This window comes from Mytilus trossulus, chromosome 10, assembly GCF_036588685.1.
Source record: "Mytilus trossulus isolate FHL-02 chromosome 10, PNRI_Mtr1.1.1.hap1, whole genome shotgun sequence".
In the NCBI taxonomy this organism is placed as follows: Eukaryota; Metazoa; Mollusca; class Bivalvia; order Mytilida; family Mytilidae; genus Mytilus; species Mytilus trossulus.
In genome coordinates this window covers 75,054,410-75,079,992 of record NC_086382.1, presented here as the reverse complement: position 1 = coordinate 75,079,992, position 25,583 = coordinate 75,054,410, and the positions used below count along the sequence as shown (strand labels likewise).

Sequence of the window (25,583 nt, the reverse complement as noted above, 5' to 3'; positions counted from 1 at the left end):
AAGTGCAAAATAGTTTTCATTTAAGTGTAACACATGTTTATTACTTTCAATTAACCTCCAAAGAGGAGCAGTAATTAATTTTGAAATTAACCCCAAAACTTTACAGCAAGTAATTATGTATGTTTTTTTCACAAGTTGTAATGTTAGTTTGTGCAGTTTGTTTTTTGCTCCATGTACACTTTCGAAGAAATTAAGTATCCTTGGATGATGATAATAGGCGATTTGTCCCATTAAAAATATAATATTAAATCTATTTCCACGAAAATCAACAAACAGGACTTTCTCGTTTTCGTTCTCTACATGTGTTCGGAAAGAGCTGTAACAACCACTTTTTTCGTCTACACCACGACCAAATCATTTACCACAAAAACGCAAAAAAGATATTGTTTTAGAATCAGTAGAGAATACTTGGATTTCTGGTGCTTCATCTTCATTTGAAAAATTGTCTTGTAAAGAAGACTCAGTTTCTTGCATTTTTTCAAATAACTTTAAAATAGGAGACAGACACTCAGCAAAATTGACTAACAAATGTAGCCCACCAAAAAAATTGTTAACTTTAGATGTCATTGATCTTTCAGCATCTGATAATTTGTTCCAATTACTAATAAAGTTTGGCATGATGTCTAATCTATACTGCTCAAGAAGGTCATTAAAAGCAATATTAGTTTGCGCTTTGTCAGACATAAAGTCCCGAATGTTGCATAAAATACTATGCCCTGGAGATATTATATTTTTTTGTCTGTTTTGTTCACATATATCAGATATGTCGTCAAGTATGTTTTTAAATACATCCAATGTCATACTTGCAGCCTTATCTAACATGTCCCTTAACCCAAGAAAGTACACATTTTTGTTTTCGTCACTAAGTAAAAAAGTTTGATAAGTCTTGCCAAATTTTCTAGTCTCATCGTCATGCAAACATGTGTTTTTTTGTCCAATGAGTGTTGTCCCTATCTGTTTTTGACCAATGGCAATTTTCTCTGCAATTATATTGTCAACAGTTTTTCGGGATGGTACAGCATTTGGGCATTTATTTGCAAGTTTCAATACTTGTTTTATTACTGATCCAACATTTTCAGAAGATACATTGTGGGAGGTTAAATTCATAATACATTGTCGAGTCTGTGGAGTGTACCTATTACTTTCTACATCAAAAAGGCTCAATTCTGAATTGTCCTGCAAAAGTGTGTGCAAGTAGTCACGTTCTTCACTAATACTTCTGATGCTAGTTTCAAGATCTGTCAAGGACTCTTTTTCCTCCATAGAATGTAGTTGATGCAAGTTTTTCAATTAAATATACTTCATCTTGAGACTTACTCTGCTCAAATATTTCTAACGCAGTTTTAACATCTAAATTATAAGTCATTTTAATTATTCAGTAGATATCTTCCACTTAAAAATATCTACATATGTACAAAATCAGTCATCAATAATTTTTCATACTGCATTCATGTATCTGTCACGCATGACAGTATTTCTCAAATTCTAACCTCCTGTCGTCCAGAGCATTAAGTAAGGATTTCTCTATTTTGTTGATTAAATAATCTGTTAATTCTTTGAATAGCTTTTCTTTGAAATGAATCTTCTCTGTTTTTATTAAGTATAAGTCCAGTTCATCTCTTAGAATGAGGACTTTAGTGTCTAAATCTCAACAAAACCAATTCCAGACATCGTGTGCATCTCCATTTCTTAATATGACTTGGTCTATATAATCTACCAAACTTACCGCTTTTTTTAAGATTTCTTGAGGCAGGACGTCTAAATCATCAAAGCAGGTTTGAGTCCGTGCGTTCCTAGTTCGAACATAAGTCTGTACCCAACAAGTTCTGGTTGATATGTCATCCGTGTTTGTTGCTGCATCAGAGCACTCTTTTTCTGCTGACTGCATGGATGGTTAAGACGTACCTCAATAAACTGAAAGAAATAACATTTTGTGATGTAAAACGATACTTGTTCTCTTGCACCAAGATATATTAACCTATTTTGAACATGCACTCACACCAAATAAAATGTTTATAGTTAAATGAAGGAAAAATTACCAAAATTAGATACATACAACATAGGTAGGGATTTATTTGTTACATTAAGTCTGTAGTGTATAACATGTACATGTATGACACACTATTGGAGCAATATTCTGACTGAAATACATCAACTCAACTGAACTTCTCAAGTTCATGAAAACATACCCCCTCCCTCTTTTAACACACTTTGTTGGGCTCACCACTGACGGCTCTGTGATCAGAAGTTATAATATCCCTGAACTTAATGTATTATTCGTCATGATTGCGTCTGATAACATTACTTCGTTGTCTACAACCACTTTCCGCTGTTAATCTACTAATTTCTTACCAAAATATTGTCATTCACTGGGCGCCGCCATATTGAATCCAAAGCGAGGCTCTGATAACGGGAGTTTTCTTCAAATACTTGATATGAAAAAAATAAGTATTTCACACGATTCCGTGGATGAAACACAACAACATTTGACAGAAATATGCATTAATAATAAATATTTCAACAAATATATGTTTCAGAGGCGTAATAATTAAATCTCTACAAGAAACAACAAAGTCTTACCTTCAAATTTTCGTAATTTTCTTCTCTTTCAAATTCTTTCTACCTCGTGGCTGATTACACGTGCTTTATTATTAACTGTAACCGTTCGTAACCCTTCGTTGCGCTGCAACCGCTCAGATTCTATGTAAAACGACGTAATTGGTACCAACAAACCAGGATTGAAACCGGAGAAAAGACCAGAAATATTCCGGATATTTTCTACAAGTCAAACAGAGTTATCTACCTTACCATTTCCGTCCCTACTGTTTGGTAACACTGATAGGTGATTAGAAATCAGTAATTAAAATTATAACGGCAATCATCCTTATCGCACACATCTTTGAAAAGACTGTCTTTATTTAAATTGAAACGTAATCAGTTGAAATAATATTGATAATACCTTTCTAATGAGTCATAACAACATTTAAGGTGTGCTCGAATAGCAAATTCTAACTAAATGCAATTGACGACATACTTTTCAAGTGGATTTTAGAAATGCTTATCTTAAAAAAAAAAAAATCCTTACAATGGCTTCCATTTTAACGATTGTAAAAATTAGCTTGCGGAATTGAGAGATAACTTTGACGAAGTAGAATCCAAACTGTGACTATATGACAATTGTTCTACTAGAAGTTTTTAAATTCAATGATTCAAGACATTGATGCTTTTAAAACATCGGCAACGGAATTTGAATAATTTATTTTTTCAGTATGTATTTCCAGAAAAAGATAAGGAGAGTGCCTTTTTCTCACTCAATTTGAAGTATCAGCTCTCTAATCCTCTCTAGCAAAACATTTCTGTTGTAATGATCGAAATAGATTACTTAAATAATATATTATAAAATCATGCAAAAACTAACATGAAATCCACATGACATGTAAAGGATATAACCAACATCAGTAACACGTGGATCATGCCCATCACACCGTACATGTATATGATACATTTCTGATAATCACATGAAGGTTGGTCCCTAAAAACACGATGGTTGCTCATAAAAAGTGACAGTTCAACTCCGACATAAATTTTCAACTAGCAGAGTTTATTTGAAATTAATCTATGTAACATATTACATATCTTCTTCCTGGACAGGCTAGAAACATTGACTGCTGGGTGTAAATAAAGGCAACAGTAGTATATACTGATGTTCGAAAGTCATAAATCGATTGGGAAAAAAACAAATCCGGGTTACAAACTTCAACTATATGAGGAAAACAAGGAAAAGCAGAAACACTAAAGTGCAACAAAAAAAAACCGACAATATAACACACAGAAACAAACTATAAGATAACAACTGCAATTTTCCTGACTTGGTACAGGACATTTTAAGAAAAAATGGTGGGTTGAACCTGGTTTTGTAAGTCATTAATACAACGCATTTTAAATACAAGGCTTATTACTGGCCTAATGAACTATAGACTATATTATTTTCATAATTTGATAACAATAATAAAAGAGCCATATTGATTTGGCCATATGCATTCGGACCCCGTGCTTTAAACCTTTCAATTGTTAATGAGTAGATTTAACATACATAAAAAAAAATCAAAAATAAGAAAGCAATGAATGAGGTTGTTACATTTAATATATGCCTTTCTGTGCATCTTTGTTTGTTAAGTATTTGTTTGTTTTTATTGGTATTACGATACTTGTACTTGTACATTCTGTCATTATTGTTTATGATATTCTCGTATTGTTGTCTTTCATTTTGCTTATGTGCTGTATCTATATGTCTTTTGGTGTTACTTCGAAATCTCGTTTGTTGCTCGTCTTTCATTTTTGCTATGTGTTTTGTCTATATGCCTTTTTATGGTTCTTTGTTACATATCTGACGTGGCTCTGTACTAATACATCCCGTCATTATGTTATTGTACTATGGTAAATTTTTGTATTTTTGTTTTTAATTTTTACCAATATGATTGGTCTGTATGCTATTTTGTGCTTCTTTGTTAAATGTTTGTACATTTCATTACTAGTTAGGATTATAGCACTATTTGGACTGCTGTGTTATTGACATGTTTACCTATTATGTCTGTTTATTTTGTTCAAGCATCGTTGCTGTCAATATAATTGAATTTAATGCAACTGTGATACAAGCTAAGTGATAGGTTGAGCTAGCTATAAAATCAGGTTCAATCCACCATTTTCTACACACGAGAATGCATGTACCAAGTCAGGAATATAACAGTTATTATCCATTCGATAGATGTGTTTGAGCTTTTGATTTTGCCATTTGAATAGGAACTTTCCGTTTTGATTTTTCCTCGGAGTTCAGTATTTTTGTGATTTTACAATTTACTTTTTTTTACAACAGACAGCCGTTTCCTAAAAAAAAGACTTCAAAGTGTTGCTCGAATCAGAATATTTGAAAGTCCATATCAAGTTCGATGTTGGTTGGTCATTTAAGCCCCAATTTCGTAAAGGTTTTGCAAAATTCAGGAAACGTAATATATTTCTTGTCTTGAACAAGTTTTTAGAACCATTAAATTTAGTTTTATAAATATTAAACTGAAAAATATGAACACATCAATGATATTTCATGTCAACTTAGAATGCTGACTGCTTCGCTGTCACTTAAACCTATAAAAACGTTAGACGTTAAAGGTAATATCAGCTTAATATGTTGAGCAAAACGAGTTAAACTACCACTTAAGACGCAAAAAAGGTATGATAGAAGGTATCATACGAACAGACATCACACGGATAGAAACCTTTCACATTATATACAAGCACCATGGTCATGCATCATATATAAAGAGTAATGTTGTTAACAAACATTACAATCACACAAAGAAAGAAAATAACCAAAAACTTTCATATGTTTATAGTGTATTTCTTTTTGGAAACCTTCCCTTGCGCTATGCACACACAACGACACAATTGAAATGGATAAAGACCTGTGTCTTGTATAATTTTAGGAAAACATCAATGACTTTCTTTACCCTATGACCAGGCAATTTTATTTTATATAACTTTATCGTAAATTCTTTCGAAAGACCATTTTTTTTTACAATTACCAAGCATACAAAGTGTACATTGTAAACGGGCTTTGCTAGCTTTGGCGCAATTCAGATAATTTGTTATGGTTTCAATGCTTTTTAGCTAAGTAATTCACATGGCCTTCCAATTATTTATATTTGAGTGACATTGATGAAATTTTACGTCATCGAAGCTTGTGTTTGAATTTATATATCTTGTGTTTTCTATTACTTTTATATTTTTCTTCTGTGTTTCTGTGAAGGACAAATTTCAAAAATCTATTGGTGCAATTGTTATTTATTAAAATGTATACATGTTCGACCGATTGTTAAACTAGATCCTGGTGGAAAGTTCGGAGGTTATGGTGTAAATCTTGATGGTGGAGACAGGTACAAAAACTATAGAACAGTATGTAAGTAATAAAACGAATATGAGAATATGTAGCTGGGTGAGCAGAATACGATAAACAGCATATAACACATATGGCTGTGGGCATGATTATTTGAGAATTAAATGATCGATTGGTTGTTAGCGTTTTAAAGCCACTTTGTGACTTTTCCGGGCGGCCAGTTTTTGTTTTTTATTGCAGCCGGAGTGCCCGGAGAAAACTTGACAATCCTAGTCAATTAAGATTAGAGGCGAGTGCGTGCGGGTTCGAACCCACAATATTAGTGTTTACAGTAGTATAACTACTGAGACCACTTGGCCGCATAGTCCCCGGGGAGAATTAAACATTCAGTTGATAATACACAAACGAAACAAATCAATAGTAAAAGGTGAGGCGTACTTACCAGACTTACAAATACATGAAATAGGTCAAGTCTTATATTTACCAGCATTTTAAAGAGTTGTTTATAACAAAATTAGCGAAACCTCTGAAAGATGTAAACATGTGAACATCTTACCTCAATAACATATTAACAACATATCGAAGTTCATCTAATGTTAAAGGATTGATTAATTTCCAAGTTTCCACACGTTTGCCCTTATTGATATCAGTATGGAATGATGTATAAGAGAGAGCGTAAGAAAAACCAGTTCACAGCATACATAATTTTTATATATATAAGAGGAACTAGAATAATATTAATTAAAACAATATTAATTGATGTTTTCAGATACCGAAAGTAACCTTTTTTGGGCCGGAAATCCAGTAACTTTATACTAGATCAATTTATTTGCAAAAAATAGTCATATTGTTCATCGTTTTAAAAAACAAACAAATTATTAAACGAAAACCCCATTTTATCCTTCTATACAAACTCACTTAATATATACTTGGAGGTATTTAATCTTCCTATATCTTTCTTCCTTATATAATGCTAGGCACATACCAATATATTGTATTTTTTTAGAACTTTTGTAGTACTTATAATACATTTAGAAAAGCAGCATATGAAATCGTTTACATGAGTTTTAATAAACAAATTTATATATAAAAAAACACGTGCACAAGAGATGGCATATTATTTATGTTAACCTTGGATAATGTATCATTCTGAAACTTTATTGGCAAACACCTAAACACATCACATGTATTTATACCCTATCTTTTACACTATTTTTAACAAAAGTTTATATGATTTCAGTACTACAACCACAGTATTTATTTGAGGAATATGGTAACCACCAGTCATCGACTACAGCTACTTCAACCAAAACCTACCTTCCAGCAACATCTTCAGGCAAATAGAATTGAGAATGGAAATAGGGAATAGGTCAAAGAGACAACAACCTGACCGAGGAGCAAATTTAGCCCAAGGCATCCAATGGGTCTTTAGCGCATCGATAAAATCAAACACCCGGAGTCTGGCTTCAGTTGGTCCCTTTACAAAAATGTGTACTAATTGTATGCAAATGGATGTCACTAAACTCCGAATAATATAAATGAACTAAAATTTAAAAACACAAAATACAAGTCTAACAAACGCCAGAGGCTCCTGACTTACTTGGTTGGTTAAACAGGTTTTGTGATATACCAATATACCAATACCTCTAGTCAATGTGAAATAAACAACCATACAGCAATACGCACAGTTAACTCAGTTTAAAAGAATTCCGAGTTCGATGTCAGAATCACTAAAAGAAGAAACTAAGCAAAATTACAATGAAATATAATTTAACAAAGAACTACTAGCACTCACTGACATTCCAGCTCCAGACCTCATTAATTTGATTGAAAAATTATATCTCTATCATATGAAAATCAATCACAATCCCTCCCGTAAGGAGTTTAGTATCAAATCATCATAAAATATATGCGAAAACATAACCGGTATCATGACAACAGCTCCTTTTAGAATGAATGTTTTTATTTTCGATGTGTTTCTATTTTTAATTCAATATGAGTAATAAGAACCTTTATCAATTTTATTTTCATTTGTGAAATAAAAAAATGTAAAATTTTACTTTTTCATGCTTACAGTTTACATTTTTATTTTATATTTTTCCTCAGAAGAAGTTCAAAAACAAATAGCAGAAAATAACCCTTTTTCTTTTGAAATGACTGGGCTAGTGAACAATACATCGCAAAATACAGGTACGACAAATTATTCTAAATAGAAACTTAAGATGTATTTAAGATAAGAACAATATTCAAACATCATAACATCAGAACGTCAACTCTTTCAAGTACGCTTAAAATATGTATTAACAAATGGTTTGGAAATATAGTAACGTTACATTGACAATAATGTGCGAGCAAAACAAACAGATATAATAGGTGTACAGCAGTCAACACTGTAATGAATCTTAACCAGCATAAAAACAAACAGAAAACACATATAGACAAAGTACAAAAGCAGTAGTGAAACACAAAATTTCAAAACTGATCATAGCACTTTAACACAAAGGCGGAATGTATAAATACCGATCCACGTTCAAAGATTATAATAAAAGTCGAATAAATAGTAAAGGTAAAGAATATATAAGACAAATTGGGGAAGGTTAACACGTAATTGAGATGATAAACAACGTCAGTACTTACAAGCTTTATTTCAAGACAACCACATATAATCTGTGCTGTTGATTAGAAATATCTATCAAAAAGGTCTTGGTATCTTCCTATGAAATATTTTAGAAACAGGAGAAACCGTTCTTTATCATAACTGTGGCTCATAAGCCTTCTGCACTGCTGACGTTTTTTACAGTCTTGATTAGTAGCTGCAAGCTCGCGATTACTGAATGAGTTTGGAAATGCATTTTATATATGCAGGTGAAGTCGGTATATTTCTGCGAATGTGGTAACTAATTTTTAATTTCAAAATTAAAATCATCTCGCTTGTCATATATTCTGGTATTGAAATGAACGATTATGTCAGATTGGGGGTATAAGACTAACAATGAGGCAGAGGAGGCCGTGTATGTTGTTTCGTGAATTTCCATATCTGAAGAATATTATTAATTTCATAGTGTCGTAGTTACGTAATTAAGTCACTAGCACACTTTGTAACGAATTTATCTTACCGACTATCTTAACATGTGGTATTTAGACTAGTGGCCTAGAAAAGTGATTAACTGTCCAATATCGTTAGTTTTAAGAACTACTTCCATTGGTCTATACAAAAATAAATGCCAACAATAACAACTTGTTAGCTTTAAATGAGTTTTATTAATTTATTCCAATCGTTCATCATCATGATTTCATTGTCTGTTGAAACCTTTAAAGATTTTTCCTCAACACCTTGTCGTTTTTATAAAGGGACGTAACAACACTACTAACCGTGTAATGAAATTAGCCCCGCCTCCCTACTAACCTAATATGGAATATACATGCACTCCACGCGGTTGCTTGTAACCAATCATATTCCTAGAAATGTATAGCAGGTAGGATAAATTAGAAGAACACAATCAGTAAAGTTTTGATTGTTAATGAAAACAACATCAACAATAAATTGTATGTATCTGAATCTTTGATTTTCTTGTTTTTGATAAGGGTCTTCATGACCTCATATGAAAATAAGAAGAGGTCGATTAGGAGAGGAGCAACGATAGGTCCCATTGGAATTCCAACAACTTGCCGTAAAAGTCTCCAAATTCGACAAATATGTAGTTGAAACAATGTTCTGGGGCTTGCATTTCTTTGATAGAGATTATCTGCTTACAAGGAAGCTATTGAAGAAGTGCAAAAGATACCAGCGGGACAGTCAAACTCACAGATCGAAAATAAACCAACAATCATAGCTTTAAAAGAAAAAGACAAACAGATAAACAACAGTCTACAAAACACAACATTGAAAACTAATGACTAATCAACATGAACCCCATCAAAACTGGGGGTGATCTCATGTGCTCTGGAAGGGTAAGCAGATCCTGCTCCACATGGGGCACTTTATGTAACCAAGAGTTTCAAGTGGTGAATTTGAAATCATTCTTTCGATATTTTACGGACCTCATCACCATTAGTTGACCATAATGAACATCTGATTCACATATGACGACGGATATGTTGTAATTGTAAACAAAATGTCGTCCTCTTTTCAACGAAGTATACTTTTCATCGGATTCGTACGTACTTGAGTAATACAACGGGTAGAATTAACTTACTGCAGTTTAATTTTTATGAATTCGTTTTCGTTTGGTCTTTTTTCTTTTAATCGTGTTTCGTTTTTTTGTTTGTCTGGCAATGGTATAGTCCGGTTTTGTTTTTTCATATCCTCTTTGTATCCTTCGTCTCTTCTTTGTTGATTTAAGACAAGATAGATCGATCAAATACATGTTAATCTTACCATATCCTTCATCTGCCTGTCGCAAGTCAAGTCTGTTAGCATGTGGTTGTCGCTTGTTTCTGACTGCCATAATCATAATTGTTTCTCATTGTTATTTTAGTATTAACTGCGGTTTATTTTGCATAATTCAGATCGCTTTGTTTTTTTCAGTGGACGTACGAATGGGAAAGGAAAGCACAACGCATGAGTCTTTTTTATTGTTTTCTACCAATGTAGAAGATACTACGACAATGATTACAATGTCAGGTAAAATTATCACGTGATATGAATTGTTTTCGGGTAGCATAAGATGTATAAAACATTCTTAATTTGTTAACTTATAACTACATACAGTAACACAGCGTCGACAACACTTCGGATGCATTATAAGTCAACAGGTATCACTAGCTCGTTGCTTTTGTACTAACGTAGTATTACTTTCTTATTGAAATTTTCACAATTGAAATATGTTTCAAATTAGTATATCCTTTTCATTACCTGGTTCTTGTGTCCTTTATACACAATTCAGTCTGTGATATCAATGAATATAAGAACAGCATCGTGTATCATATTTTGACTTTCAGTCACAGTCGAATTTGTAGCTAAGTGTGCATGATCTATTATATTCAAAATAACATGTGTACTTTATTCTATTAACCCATTTTGTCCTTGATTTAAGTTGTCTTTTTGACATTGTTTCACATATTGTATTAATATCATTTTCATAGAAAAATCAAATTTATTCGTTCAGTGTATGTTCACGACGTTTTTGTGAACATTACTTTTTGATCGAGTTAATCCAATCATTGATATTGTATAGTATGTCTTTCTATGTTGTAAGTTTATATAACTGTTTCAAGTAAGGGTGGGGGTTGCCGCCTGTTAGTCGTTTAAATCCGCTGCATTTGTTCCCATCTGCAGCCCTGAGTCAGGAACCTGTTGTTCAATGATTGTCGTAAAATGATGTGGTTCACATTTTTTTCTCGTTTATTTTTATAGATTATACCGTTGGTTTTCCTGTTTGAATGGTTTTAAATTTATCATTTTGGGGCCATTTATAGCTTGTTGTCTGATGTGAGTCAATGATTCGTGTTAAAAGACGTATTTTGACCAATAATAATTTACTTCTTACACGTTGTGATTTGGAAGGAGAGTTATTTCATTGACACTCATACCACATCTTCCTATTTCTATATCATACTTAGTATTATCTATACTACATATACCTATAAAGAAACAACACAAACTCAAATATCAATTTGCCGACAGCCCGACGTATTTGATGGACGCCGGGTGTAATATTATAATAACAAATACAATAGTGTTTCTAACAACAAATGACGAACATGTCGTAATTCAATGCTTCTTTACATTATGAATGAACATTCTCTCTTAAATCTTTCCAAAATATTTCCCTCACGGACAGCCCTCTTTACTTCGAACCTCGAGAAAATATAAGTATATGTTTTACTACGTTTTAGATACGTTTAAATGTGTATTTGAGACGGTCTTCAGGAATCAAGAATGCTTGTTTCCTTGTACTTTTGAGAAATTAATCTTTTTACCGATTAACAGATTGATCTGACCAGTTTTTGGAGTCTTTTTTTAAGTTAATTTTTGGAATTTGCCTTAAACTTTAAATATTTCCCGTTACTGGGGCTCTATATCACTGTGCACGAAATCAATTGCTTAATTCGTGTCATATAATTTGTTTAAGCAATGGTTAACACTACCATTAACTACAGCAGTACACATATTTTGACTATTTTATTTATTGTGTCTGTTTAGTTAACGCATCATTGTAAATATAACGGAATTTTATGAGACTGTCATCAAAGTGAGAGGGTTATCGCAATAAAACCAGGTTTAATCCACCATTTTCTACATTTCAAAATGCCTGTACCAAGTCAGGAATATGACAGTTCTTGCCCATTTGTTTTTGATGCGTTTTGTTTTTTGATTTTGCCATGTGGTTATGGACTTTCCGAGTTCAGTATTTTTGTGATTTTACTTTTTTCAAATATTATTTTTACTTCAAGATAGAGTCAAACTTAATAGTTATCATGCGACTTCGTTTCGTTTATGCATTCGGCATCAGTCACTTTATGTTTTTTTAAGTCGTGTTTCAAATTCAAATTGAACATTTTATGATACCTTGTGGTAATATATTCCTCACATCGTATTCTAGTATTTATATTTACGGAAATCAGGTCGGCACAGAATTCACTCGGGACAGGCACATACAATCTGCTCGCAATACCCTTTCTGATGTTCACATTAGTGTAATCTCTTGAAAATCAGTACATCGCGTTATCTAACAATTTACTTTAAAATTTATAATAGTATATTTGTAGTGTATTCCTGATCACAAGAGTTAAATTAAACTCCGAAACAGTGGTGACATCTGGCTACGCTTCTTTTTTGTAGAGAAAGGGAAGTATGACCCGAACGATAACGCTGTAAGGAGTTTGGAGTTAAATAGCACCGAAGATGTAAAATTCTCAGGTCACATTGGTATGTTTCATCTCGTTTTTATACGCCCGTCAAAATTTTGACGGGACGTTTTATGGTATACAGATGTCCGGTGTCCGTCTGTCCGTCTGTCCGGGGTAAACATGTCGCACCGTAACTTGAGAACGACTTATCCAAATTTCATGAAACTTAATATAGTTGTTTCTTATGATGGTCAAATGATCTGTATACTTTTTGGTGAAAATCAGATTTATACTTTTTGAGTTACGGCACTTTGTAACTAAAACAGGGGTGTGGTTTTTTGTCACATGTCGCACTGTATCTCAAAAACGATTCTTGATTATTGCTTAAAACTTTACACACTTCGTAGTTATATTAATCTTAATATCTGTATACTTCTTGGTGATGATTCAAAATTTCATTTTTGAGTTATTGAGTATTTTGTAAAAAGGGGGAGGGTTTTTTTACATGTCGTGCCGTATCTCAAAAACGATTTATGATTATTGCTTAAAACTTTACACACTGCTTTGTTATATTAATCTAAAGATCTGTATACTTATTGGTGATGATTCAAAATTTCATTTTTGAGTTATTGAGTATTTTGTAAAAAAGGGGAAGGCTTTTTTTACATGTCGTGCCGTATCTCAAAAAATGATTTATGATTATTACTTAAAACTTTACACACTTCTTTGTTATATTAATCTAAAGATCTGTATACTTTTTGGTGATGACTCAAAATTTTATTTTTGAGTTATTGAGTATTTTGTAAAAAAGGGGAGGGTTTTTTATAACATGTCGCGCTGTATCTCAAAAACAATTTATGATTTTTGCTTGAAACTGTACACACTTCTTTATTATATTAATCTAAAGATTTGTATACTATTTGGTGATGACGCAAAATTTTATTTTAGTGATATTTTTTTTTTGGTAAAAAAAAAATAGGGTGGGGGGGGGGGTTTCACATGTCCCCCCGTGTCTCAAAAACAATAAATGGTTATTGCTTAAAACTTTCTCAGAAACTATTTATGATTATTGCATAAAACTTCCCCACAAGACGTCGGGCGTATCATTCGCTCATGGCGCAGCTGTTTATTTTATATTGGTGTGTTAAATCGCGTTTCATTTTTTATATTAGTATGATAAATCTCGTTTCATTTTTGAGATTTATATGTTTAATCGCGTTTCATTTTTGATATTGGTATGTTAAATCTCGTTCACTTTCATTTCTTTCAGTACGTTTTAGTCATTCATTTAGAAAATCTAAAATAAACTGACAACGCCATGGCTAAAAATGAAAAAGACCAACAGACAAACAATAGTACACGACACAACATAGAAAACAAAAGAATATACAACACGAACCCCACCAAAAATTAGGGGTGGTCTCAGGTGCTCCGGAAGGGTAGGCAGATCATGATCCACATGTGGCACCCGTCGTGTTGCTTATGTGATAACAAATCTGGTAAATAGTCTAATTCGGTAGGTCACATTCATGAAAGGGAAGGGGATTGTCGATTGGCCAAAATAAAACACGTTTACACGCGCAACAACCTCAATCTGCCTGTCGAAGTATCTAATATATTTGTTGCCGTTTGTTGCTGACTGCCATAATTGTTTCTCATATTTTAGCATTATCTAAGGTTACTTTTATTTTTTGCATTATTCATACATTTTAACTTATTGCAGTGGATGTACCAGGAAAACGTGAAGAACCAAATGAGTCCTTATCCTTTTCATCCTTTATTGAAGACACTGTGACAATGAACACGAGGTCGCCAACTGCTGGTAATAATAATATGATAGGAATTATGTTTCGGAAATATTTGATGTAATAAACATTTGGAATACATTCAAACATCAAGTCGAAGTATAATGAATGCATTTCTACTTAACATGGGGGATGTTGGTATTTTTAAACATTCTGTAGTTGTGTTATTTTGCTATGGTTAGTCTTTGTATTCTTGTCTTTCTTTTTTTCTGGTGTGCTTTGTTTATATGCCTTTTGTCTTTCAGTGTTACATATTTGTTTTGATAGTGATTAAGATTATAACACAATATTGACTGCTATGCCCCTAGTTTTTAACATTTTTCTCTATTATGTGTAAGTTTTTTTCTTCCGCACATGGTTGTCAATATAATGGAATTTTATGCGACTGTCATACAAGTAAGAAGTTTTGCTAGCTATAAAACCAGGTTTAATCAACAATTTTCTACATAAGAAAATGCCTGTACCAAGTCAGGAATATGACAGTTGTTATCTATTCGATTGATGTGTTTGAACTTTTTATTTTGCCATTTGATTACGGACTCTCCGTTTTGAATATACCTAGAAGTTCGGTATATTTGTTATTTGGGGGTTTTTTTTGAAAGAGGGAAGATCCCTAGAATGCATGTATTTTAATAGATCTATTTTATACACAGTACACAAAGTGAGTATTATATCGCTTCTGTGTGAAACAAGTTAAATTAAAATATATCACTAATCAAGAATGTGCTTGCAAATTAATTGTGTCTTTAACCGCATATGATGCTTAAATTTTGTTTTGTGAAGAGGTCTCTGTTGGACAAATTACTCTTGTTTCGAAAAATTGTTGTAAGACCAGTTGAGGGTTTGTCTCGGTACTTTCGAAGTTCCTTAGATTCTCTCTGTTTCATATCTTGATTTGCCTTTCCCTAATCAATTTACGTTATTTGAAGATAGGTTAACTGCTAACGCCTTCATTTTAAAAGCATGTAAGATAAACTGAGCATTTAACTCATTTTAAGAGAGCAAAATGAAAAATGAAATTGTATACAGTTAAAACAGTCCTGGTTTACGGAAAATTTGTATGAAAACAAATTCATTATTCTTTTTCTCTGTCATGGCAGTTCGTCAGTTTGCCATTAATATAAGAAGTCAAAAACCCGGAACTAGTATATAATTAGGACAAATACGATTGTAATAACTATAAAACTCGATATTCGTAGTTAAAATTAAATTTACGCAAAAAGTGAATTCACAAAAATACTGAACTCCGAGGAAAATTCAAAACTGAAAGTCCCTAATCAAATGGCAAAATCAATGTTTACAATTGCTTTAATTAATTTATATTCTTCTTCTGCATTACCCGAGCATACATTAAAAAAATGTGAACAAAGGCAATCATAAACCATAATATTCTATATATATCACATGAAATGTATAGATTTAGGCAACAGTAGTTTACTGTTGTTCGAATCTCATGTATTCAAAAGAAAACTCAATGTTACGAACAATAACTTATATAATTAGGTATTAACACGAACTCAAAACGTAGTTAGACCGGGTGCGTCAATTGGGTTACCCGTTTATGCTATGTATTCATAATCTGGCATTCGAATCCACACTGGGCCAAGATTAGTCCGAGATTACTCTGACGTCCAACGGCTGGTTCTCATTTTTTTCTCGTTTATTTTCTCGCTTATAACGTTGGTTTTCCTGTTTGAATGAGTTTACACTAGTCATTTTGGGCCCTTTATAGCTTGTTGTTTGGTGTGAGGCAATACTCCATGTTGAAGGCCATATTTTGATCTATAATGGTTAATATTTAACATTGTGTTTTGGATAGAGAGTTATTTCATTGGCACTGATACCATATATTCCTATTTTTATATAATATGTAGTAAATGTTTTACTATGATAAGATACTTTTTAAATGTGTATACAACAGTCTTCAGTGATAAAGCATGCTGTTTCCTTGTACTTTTGAGAAATTGTATTTTTGTTACCGATTAACAGATTGTCCTGATTAGTTTTTGGAGTCTTTGTTTAGGTTAATTTTTTGAATTGACCTTCAACTTTAAATATTTCCTGTTATTGGGGATTCTTTTACACTGTGCACGAAACCAAATGCTTAATTCGTGTCAAATAATTTTGTTTTAGCAATGGTTTACACTACCATTGACTACAGAAATTATATTTAAACTTCCAGATGGAGTCAAACTTTATAGTTATCATGCGGCTTCGTTTTGTTTATGCATTCGGCATCAGTAACATTATGTTTTTTTAAGTTGTGTTTCAAATTCAAATAGATCATTTTAGATACCTTTTGGTAAATTATTCCTCACATCATATTCAAGTATTTACTTTTACGGAAATCAGGTCGGCTCAAAATTCAACCGAAACCGAATTTGTAAGTACAGTGTGTAATGGTCATCAATACATACTAATCTCAATATCACTAATTTAACCTTCCTTCCTATCAAACAAATTTGCACTGAACACTCAAAAATGAATTTTTATTTAAAATATAACGTGTTATAAATGGAATATATACGTGTATATCCCGACCTTTTTGCGATTTAATTTAATTTAATAATAGGAAAAAACGTATTGGATCTTGACAAAACTCACAAGACGAGTATGTTTAAATGTGTCAACGTCTAACATTTTTAACAAAAGAGATTGCAGTAAATGGATAAGGATAAAGATATATGTTATATATGTATATAACAATTTTTTTGCAAGTTGATATTATTCACTATAATCTGCTAAGGGTATTCGGGATCAAAAGATTTTAAAGTCCGTTAGGGAGAAGAAAACTTAGGTGAAAATGGTGTGAAAATAAAAAAGATATTGTATTACCAATAAACAAACTCTCCACACCAGAGACCATTTAAACCGTCAACAATGAGCAAACCCGTCACATATACAGCTATAAAAAGGCAACGAAAGAACAAATGTAATACCATTAAAACTAGAAAACTAACGGCATGTTTCATGAAAAGAACAGTGAACAAAAACAAATATGATATACAGCGACAAACGACAACCACTTTATAACATGTACAGGTTCTTAAATCGGGACAGGCACATACAGAATGCGCTCAAAACCCTCTCTCACATTAGTGTAACTGCTTGATAGTCAGTACAAACGCGGTATATAACAATTTACTTTAAAATTTGATATAATATGATATTATATTTGTAGTGTACTCCGGACCAAAAGAGCTATACAGTACCGAAGATGAAGAATTCTCAGGTGAAATTGGTATGTTTAATCTCGTTTATTTTTGATATTGGTTTGTTTAATCTCGTTTATTTTTGGTATTGGTATGTTTAATCTCGTTTATTTTTTATATTGGTATGTTTAATCTCGTTTATTTTTGATAAAGGTACAATGTATGTTTAATCTCGTTTATTTTCTATATTGGTATGTTAAATCTGGTTTCATTTTTGATATTGGTATGTTAAATTTCGTTTAATTTCAGATATTGGTGTGTTAAATCTCGTTTAATTTTTGATATTGGTATGTAAAATATCGTTTGCAGTACGTTTTAGTCATTCCGTTAGAAAATCCCATTTTATGACCTTTAGACATCTTCAGAGATTTGTTCGGACTAACAAATCGTATACGAAATCATGAACTATGGATGCCATAATGTAAACATGGAACATTATTATTTGATTCTATGAATCATTAACGATGCTAACATGTATTCACAGAACAATGTTATTTGACCCGACGTTATCACGTCAAGCTTCTAGAAAGCACACACATCATTGATTAGAATAAAATTTTGTCAGTGTTTTCCAATATAAAAAATTCAATGTTCCTATTGGCTGCGCGCACTCGTAATATGCTTTATTTTTTAGACTCTAACTGATATTTTCCTTCGTCTGTATTAATCTGTACTGCGTTTGAAAAAAATGACGTTTTATGAGCTCGTAAAAGACGTAAACTAAACAAGTATTAGTTATGACACGGCCAATTTCATTGACGTTATATTATAAGTTATATGGTTTGCTACTGATCCCCTACGGATCCATAGAGGGTTAATAAAATCCTTAGGGGGTGAGGCCGTACGCGTATGGTCCAAATACTCATATGGTCCGGAACATATATATAGAAACGAAAAGTTCACAATGAAAAAATTGAAATCATCTGCTCTTTCGTAAAGTTAATCTCTCAACTATTCCTTTTTGTAAATATTTGAATATTAGTCAAGGTATGAGGCAAACTGAACTGTATCTGTGCTTTCTCTTATTTTAATTTTTTTTTCGAATTTTTGAATTAGATGTCATCATCCATATAGCGGAATGTGAAGTTAAAGAATAATGCTAGCTATATTTTAATCTAACTAAGAAGCTCCTGTATGGAGTCTGCTTCATACAATAAACGAGCAATTCGACTAGAAGAGGGACACAGTTTATAGCTTCTGAAGGCATGTTTATTGTTTGTTCAAAAAAGACTTCTTTCAAGCATACCATATGCAGCCAAAATAAAACACGTTTACCCACGCAACACCCTTAATATGCCTGTCTAATAAGTATCTAATACAGTGGCTGTCGTTTATTTCTGAATGCCATACTTGATTTCATATCTGAGCATTAACTTAGGTTAATTTTGATATTGCATATTTCATATATATTTACTTATTGCAGTGTATGTACAAGAAAAACGTGAAGGCACAAATGAGTCCTTATCCTTTTCACAGTTGACAGAAGACACTGTGGCAATGAACACGATGTCGCCAACTGCAGGTAATAATTGAATGATAGAAATTTAGTTTTGCCAATATTTTTTGTAATAAACAGTAGGATTACATCCAAAAATCAACGGATGTTGGTATAAAGGGAAGAAAGATGTTTTTTAAAATACTGAAAGAGGAAAGAGACCTAGAATGCATGTATTTTGATAGATCTGTTGTTTTTTATAAACAGTACTAGAACACACCCATAATTTCGCAGGTCCGTGACTGAATGAAAGTATATAACTATGCGTAAGCCTTATTTTAGTATTGGTATTGTCATCTGATAAAGTCATGCCGATTATAAGTCTTATAACATACACAGTTTTCTCTGCTTTCAAATTTTTCTGTTTGAACCCGTCGACCTTGAACTTATCAATTATTGGTTATATTAATTATTTGGAAAACAAAAGGTCCTGGAATGGAGTATTTTTTCATCAACAGCATTGCCCTATATTAGCTATAAATAAAGTTGAATTCTTTGATTCGCTGTTTTACGTCATGCCCGCTAACAAATTGAAAACTGTACCTATATGCCTTATTTTAAACCCAGTATTCGTATTGTTATCTTAGAAAGTCTTACTGATTAAAATACTACAATAAGGAACAATTTGACAATGTTTGAATTTAGTAGTGTCAACCCTGTGCTTATGACCCGTGTATATAGCAAAATCCTAAACACACCGTTTGGTGGTGCGGCTGTCAGATGCGGAACGTACAGATAATATACGGTAATAGGTAGTAGGTGAATATAATATTGGTATCGGTATTGGATTCGACCCGGAACTTGTTAATTATTGGCAATATTAATTATGTGAAAAACAAAAGGGTCTGGAGTGGTGTAATTTTAATCTACACCATTGTACTATATTATCTATATATAAAGTTGAATCTTTGATTTGCCGTTTTTACCCGATGACTGCTGACAAATTTGACCTCGTTATTTTAGTATGATAGAAACAGTTTATTTTATTTTGCTTCTATGTAAAACATATTCAAATCAAAAATATCACCAATCAAGCATGTTTTTGCAAGTTGATTGTGTCTTTAACCGCATATTCATTCATTCATGTCTTTATTTCTGCATAATTGAGATATAATGAATACACAAAATTTACTTCATATCACACAACAAAAAGAATTAACGAAATAGAAACAGAACAAAAACAGTTTGTTTTACATATACAGACAAATATACACTTAAGTCACTCGGCATAAAGTCCTTATGCAATCTTGAATGATGACATATCATGTATTGCCTACCTTAAAAACGTCCATATTTTGCTATGCAATGAACAAGATGGGCGTGGCAAAGCTTCTCAAACTCCAAATGTTCGGCAATGAAATTTAATGGAATTCGTCCTAGTAAAGTTTGATAAACATCCTCATCATCATATTCACTCAGTTCGCAATACAGTTGTAGAGAAAAATTCTCAATAATCATATTCCACCACAAAACACGCATCTCTGTAGTACAAATGCAGGAATAACATGCATGTACATAGACATCATCAAAGTTGATTTTGCATGCGACGCACTTATTTCCTGATGAACTTGGTATATCAATTAACAGTTTTGTAATAAAATAGGCAGAGTCGGATTTAGGGGGAGGGCAGGCCCCCCTGTATTTGGGAAAACATTTGGTTGGTTATATTGGGAATCACTGAAGTGTGACTGGAGCGGGGCCCCTCTAAGGCAGTCAGTGGGCCCCTACTTTTGAAAATTCCTGGATCCGCCACTGATAGGAATTTCGTATTTCTTCAAACGATTGTGCTTTTTTCTAGCTTGGTTGTTCATAGAAACTGTCTTGCGAATATTTTTGAAGCGTATAAATTTGTCATCTGACTACTTCCACGCATATCATATGCGGCCAAAATAAAAAAACGTTTACCCACGCAACACTCTTAATATGCCTGTCAAATAAGTATCTAATACAGTGGCTGTCGTTTATTTCTGAATGCCATACTTGTTTTCATATCTTAGCATTAACTTAGGTTACTTTTAATATTGCATATTTCATATATATTTACTTACTTCGCAATACAGTTGAAGAGACAAATTATCAATAATCATATTGCACCACAAATCATGCATCTCTGTAGTACAAATGCAGGAACAACATGCATGTACATAGACATCATCAAAGTTGATTTTGCATGCGACGCACTTATTTCCTGATGAACTTATATAACAGTTTTGTAATAAAAAAAAAGGAACTTCGTATTTCTGCAAACGTTTGTGCTTTTTTCCAGCAGTTGGTCGTAGAACTATCTTGTGAATATTTTAAAACCGTATAAAATTGTAATCTAACGCAATACGGTTTAACCAGTTGACTGACTGTTGTTCGTTAACTTTTTTGTGAACAATCGATTTCCATTGACTTTTTGATGGGAAACTCCCAGTATCTATATATTCGGTAAGATATTGAATAAGTCAATATGTTCTTGAAATGTCAATAACATCAGGAATGTATCCATAGTGACGGCGGTGAGGGTCTATGAGGAAAGAAAATAGTCGAACCAAAAATATTCTTTTGAAAGATAATTGTTATCTAACATATACATTTTTTGAAAAAAGAACAGTTTTCGTTTGTGAATAAAACTCATAATCGGATGAATCCCATTAATGCTCTCGTACATTCAGATCTGATAGTTTTTAATGCTAAATGTGTTTGACAATGAAGTATTGAAAAAAATTAGTGTCGTTAGGATTTGAGGTTACTCCATGTTCCGCAGCCATAAAGGACGCTCGGTAAGACTACAGTTGTGTATAATTTGACTTATACAGTCAGATTAATTGTTCTTGAAATTACTCTCCCAATTCAAAGTATGCGTTTTTACCTTATCAACGAGCATTTATAGTTCTGCTCTTAGTTTTGAATCGTGAACTAAGTTCTATACCTTAATGTGTATAGTTGTCAGATAATGGAATGTTCTTACGTGCAATACACCAGTGGTAGGTAACAGTGCTTTTTCTTGTATTTGTGGAGAATTGCATAATACTTGTTTGTGTGCGTTAACCGCCAATTTCTAGAGTACTCGAAAAACACATCAAGCATGCGTTGAAGAGACAGTAGTGACGTGGAAATACATGATATGTCATCAGCAAGAGCAGGTGCACAGCAATATACCGTATATACCTGTGTTTTGATTGCATTTCTCAATTCCACATATTAAATCATTAATAACAATTAAATACAATAGACCAGACAGCATACTACCTTGTCTTACACCTTTTAACACTGAAAAAAATCTGATTGGTGCTGGTTAACTATAGCACTTTTTGTGTTTGAATGAAATTCATTGACTATTACCCATAATTCCCTGTTCACACCTAGATGAAACAATTTGTACATGAAACTTTAGTCTCCAGACAGTGTCGAATGCCTTCCTACTATCAAAAAAGCTACAAAAAATTAAGTTTATGGAAAATTGTCTCGCGTAGATCGGCAGTTCGGGAAATTTATATTATTCTACACGATAAGCAAACGTTTTTTATAACATGCTCAGAACAAACTGCAAAAGTGTAATCGGACGGTATCTGTCAGGAAATGTTTATGTTTACTGTTTCCTTTAAAAAGAGGTACTAGTAAACCGAACTTCCAGTCGTCAGGTACACGACCTTTCTGCACTATGAGTTACAAAATGAAGGAAGGCAACAGATTACATCTTTTCCGCCGTATATCAAATGTTCATTTTGAATTTTGTCGTGTCCGATAACTTTTTTACGCATAAAGGATTTGACAATATCTCGAACTTAATATTCGTTGATAACTCCATATTATAGTTACAGCAGGTGTTTAAAATCTCCGTATACGCACTGCCAATAAAGTGTTTCTTGGACGTATCAAAAGTGTCAGTAATAAATGTCCGTTGTGCAAAGGTTTGAAAAATAGTCCATAAAGGCATTAGCTATGCTTTCTGGGTTATTACATGTATCACAATTAATTGGGCATTATGGATAATTTCTGGATAAATTCTTGATGTTGATTGTTTATATCTTTTTATTCGTTTCCAGATTAAACGGATATGGCACTCTGCTGTCCCGTTTATATCATCGAAATTTGTTTTGAATATATTGTTCGTTAGCTGCGTGTTGCGCATTCCGAAATTCATATTTTGCTTTTTTGTAATGTTTATACAATTCATGACTCATTCCTTTGGGCCGTCCATCTGCAATCCATCGTTTACGCATTGACCGTTCCGTCTGATGAGCTTTCTTAACATTGGGTTTCCAGTAAGGTTTTATAAATGAGGTAAATCTGCACGTAAAATAACGGAATTTGTTGTTGCATGTAAAATGTTCTCAATTTGCGTATTAACAGTATCTACATTTACATTCTCTGAAAAAATCGGTCGGTTAACAGTTGAAGTGGTACGTCTATAGACATGATAGATTCTTGATAACTTGTAAAATGTTCGTCATTAATTTTATGCCAAACTGGAAATACCAATTCATTATACAGTGTGGATTATTGCCTAACAAAAGTTCCACTATTAAATGATCAGAAGTACTGCTAATCGAACCCTCGTCGAGAATTTCACAAGACCTCAGTTGCCTTAGTACACGCTCATTTGCAAGAAAGTAATCAATCATAGTCTAAGTTTCTATAAACGTTTAATCAGGCCCTGTTTGCTTAATTTTACCACCTAAAAAAAAACAAATCATGTCTTAAAACATATTTTTGAAATTCATTAGATTTACAATGGTTTGAATGCAATCTGTCTTTAGAACGACAACTAGCATTAAGATCGCCTGCTTCAATAACACTGCCATAATTACAATAAGAAGAAACTACAGTATCTAAAATGCAAGTCATTTCTATAATTATCTATACTATCGTCAGAAGGTAAATATGCTCCAAAAAACTAATTCTTTACAGTTGAAAAAGTCTTTGTTTACAGAAAATTTGTATAAAAACAAATTCGTTATGCTTTAATTTTCTCTTTCATGGTAGTTCGTCAGTTTGCCATTAAAAGGAGAAGTCAAAAACCCGGAACTAGTATAGAATAAAAACAAACACGGTTGTTATAACTATAAAACTAGATATTCGTAGTTATCATTAACGTAATTGTATGTTTATAATTGCTTTTATTAAATATATTCTTCTTCTGCATTACCCGAGTATACATTGAACAATTGTGAACAAAGGCAATCATGAACCATAATGTTCTATATATCACATGAAATGTATAGATTTAGGCAACAGTAGTTTACTGTTGTTCGAATCTCATGTTTTTATTAAACCAAAATCAATGAAACGAGCAATAACTGAGGTAATAACGTGAATTCCAAGCGTTGTTAGACTGGATGCGTTTATATGGTAAGTCTCCTTTACTATGTTTTCATAATCTGTCATGCAAATCAACTATCGGCCAAGAATTCCAAATCGAAAATAGAACACCGTTATATGATGTTTACCTCTATAAAAACAGATATGTTTAATAATAATAGTTGCTTAAAAGTGGCGACAGATACCGAAAGGACGTTCAAACGTGTAAGTAGAAAAAAAATGACAACGCCATGAATAAACAAACTAAGGCAAACAGCCAAACAATAGTACATCCAACACAATATAAAAACACTGAAAACTGAGCAACACGAACCCTACTTAAATCTTGGAGTGATCTCAGATGCTCCGGTACGGTAAGGAGATCCTACTCCAATTGTGAATACCATCGTGTAGCTTATATAAGTACAAACTTGTTTCTTAGTATCGTACTTTTATTTAACAGGAAACGTAACCAAGGAATCAAATGCAACAAAGAAGGAACCAGAAAATGGTTCTTCTCAGAGGCGATCAGTATGGATAGGGATTCTTGGCTGTTTTATTATGTCTATTTGGTCTTTATTTGTTGCTCATTAGAATATTTATATGGTAACAAGAAGAAAACCTTTGATTTAACTTTATTTATTTATACATGTAGCTGTCAATAAAACGATCCCAAAATTAAATTTATATCTTTGACTTTTAATGAATCAAGCTATAATGCATCTGCATGTTCGACAAAATAATTGTCCTTTAGATTGACTAAAATTCTTTCCGCAGTAAAAGAGGGACTTCAGAAATACTGTGTCATAAAAATGGTAGTATACGCTATAAATTTAATACTTTGGATATCATATGGAATATTTTGTTAATAGTGAACAAAAGGGTCAAACAGGCTACACGGATGAATAAGCTAATACTATCATTGAATTTCTTATCGACAATATATTAATTTTGTTGAATTAAGAGGAAGACTTTTTCAAAAAAATGTTGGCATTTCAATGGGAACGAACTGTGCGCCTCTCTTTAACAACCTCTTCTTATTTTCATATGAATCGGAGTTCCTTCAGACACTTGTCAAAACGAGAAGATCACAGAAGCCTGATTAT

The 25,583-nt window shown here is 32.6% G+C and overlaps 1 protein-coding gene across 1 annotated transcript; it reads left to right on the top strand.

Moving 5' to 3' along the window:
* Nucleotides 1–7,943: 7,943 nt before the first annotated feature.
* LOC134688169 (uncharacterized) lies at nt 7,944–25,071 on the top strand. The gene is made up of 7 exons (XM_063548642.1): nt 7,944–8,077; nt 10,416–10,511; nt 12,672–12,758; nt 14,403–14,501; nt 17,666–17,725; nt 19,120–19,218; nt 24,941–25,071. The coding sequence occupies exons 1-7, from the start codon at nt 7,954–7,956 to the stop codon at nt 25,069–25,071; spliced, it is 696 nt and encodes a 231-aa protein (XP_063404712.1). The 5' UTR covers nt 7,944–7,953.
* Nucleotides 25,072–25,583: the final 512 nt, after the last annotated feature.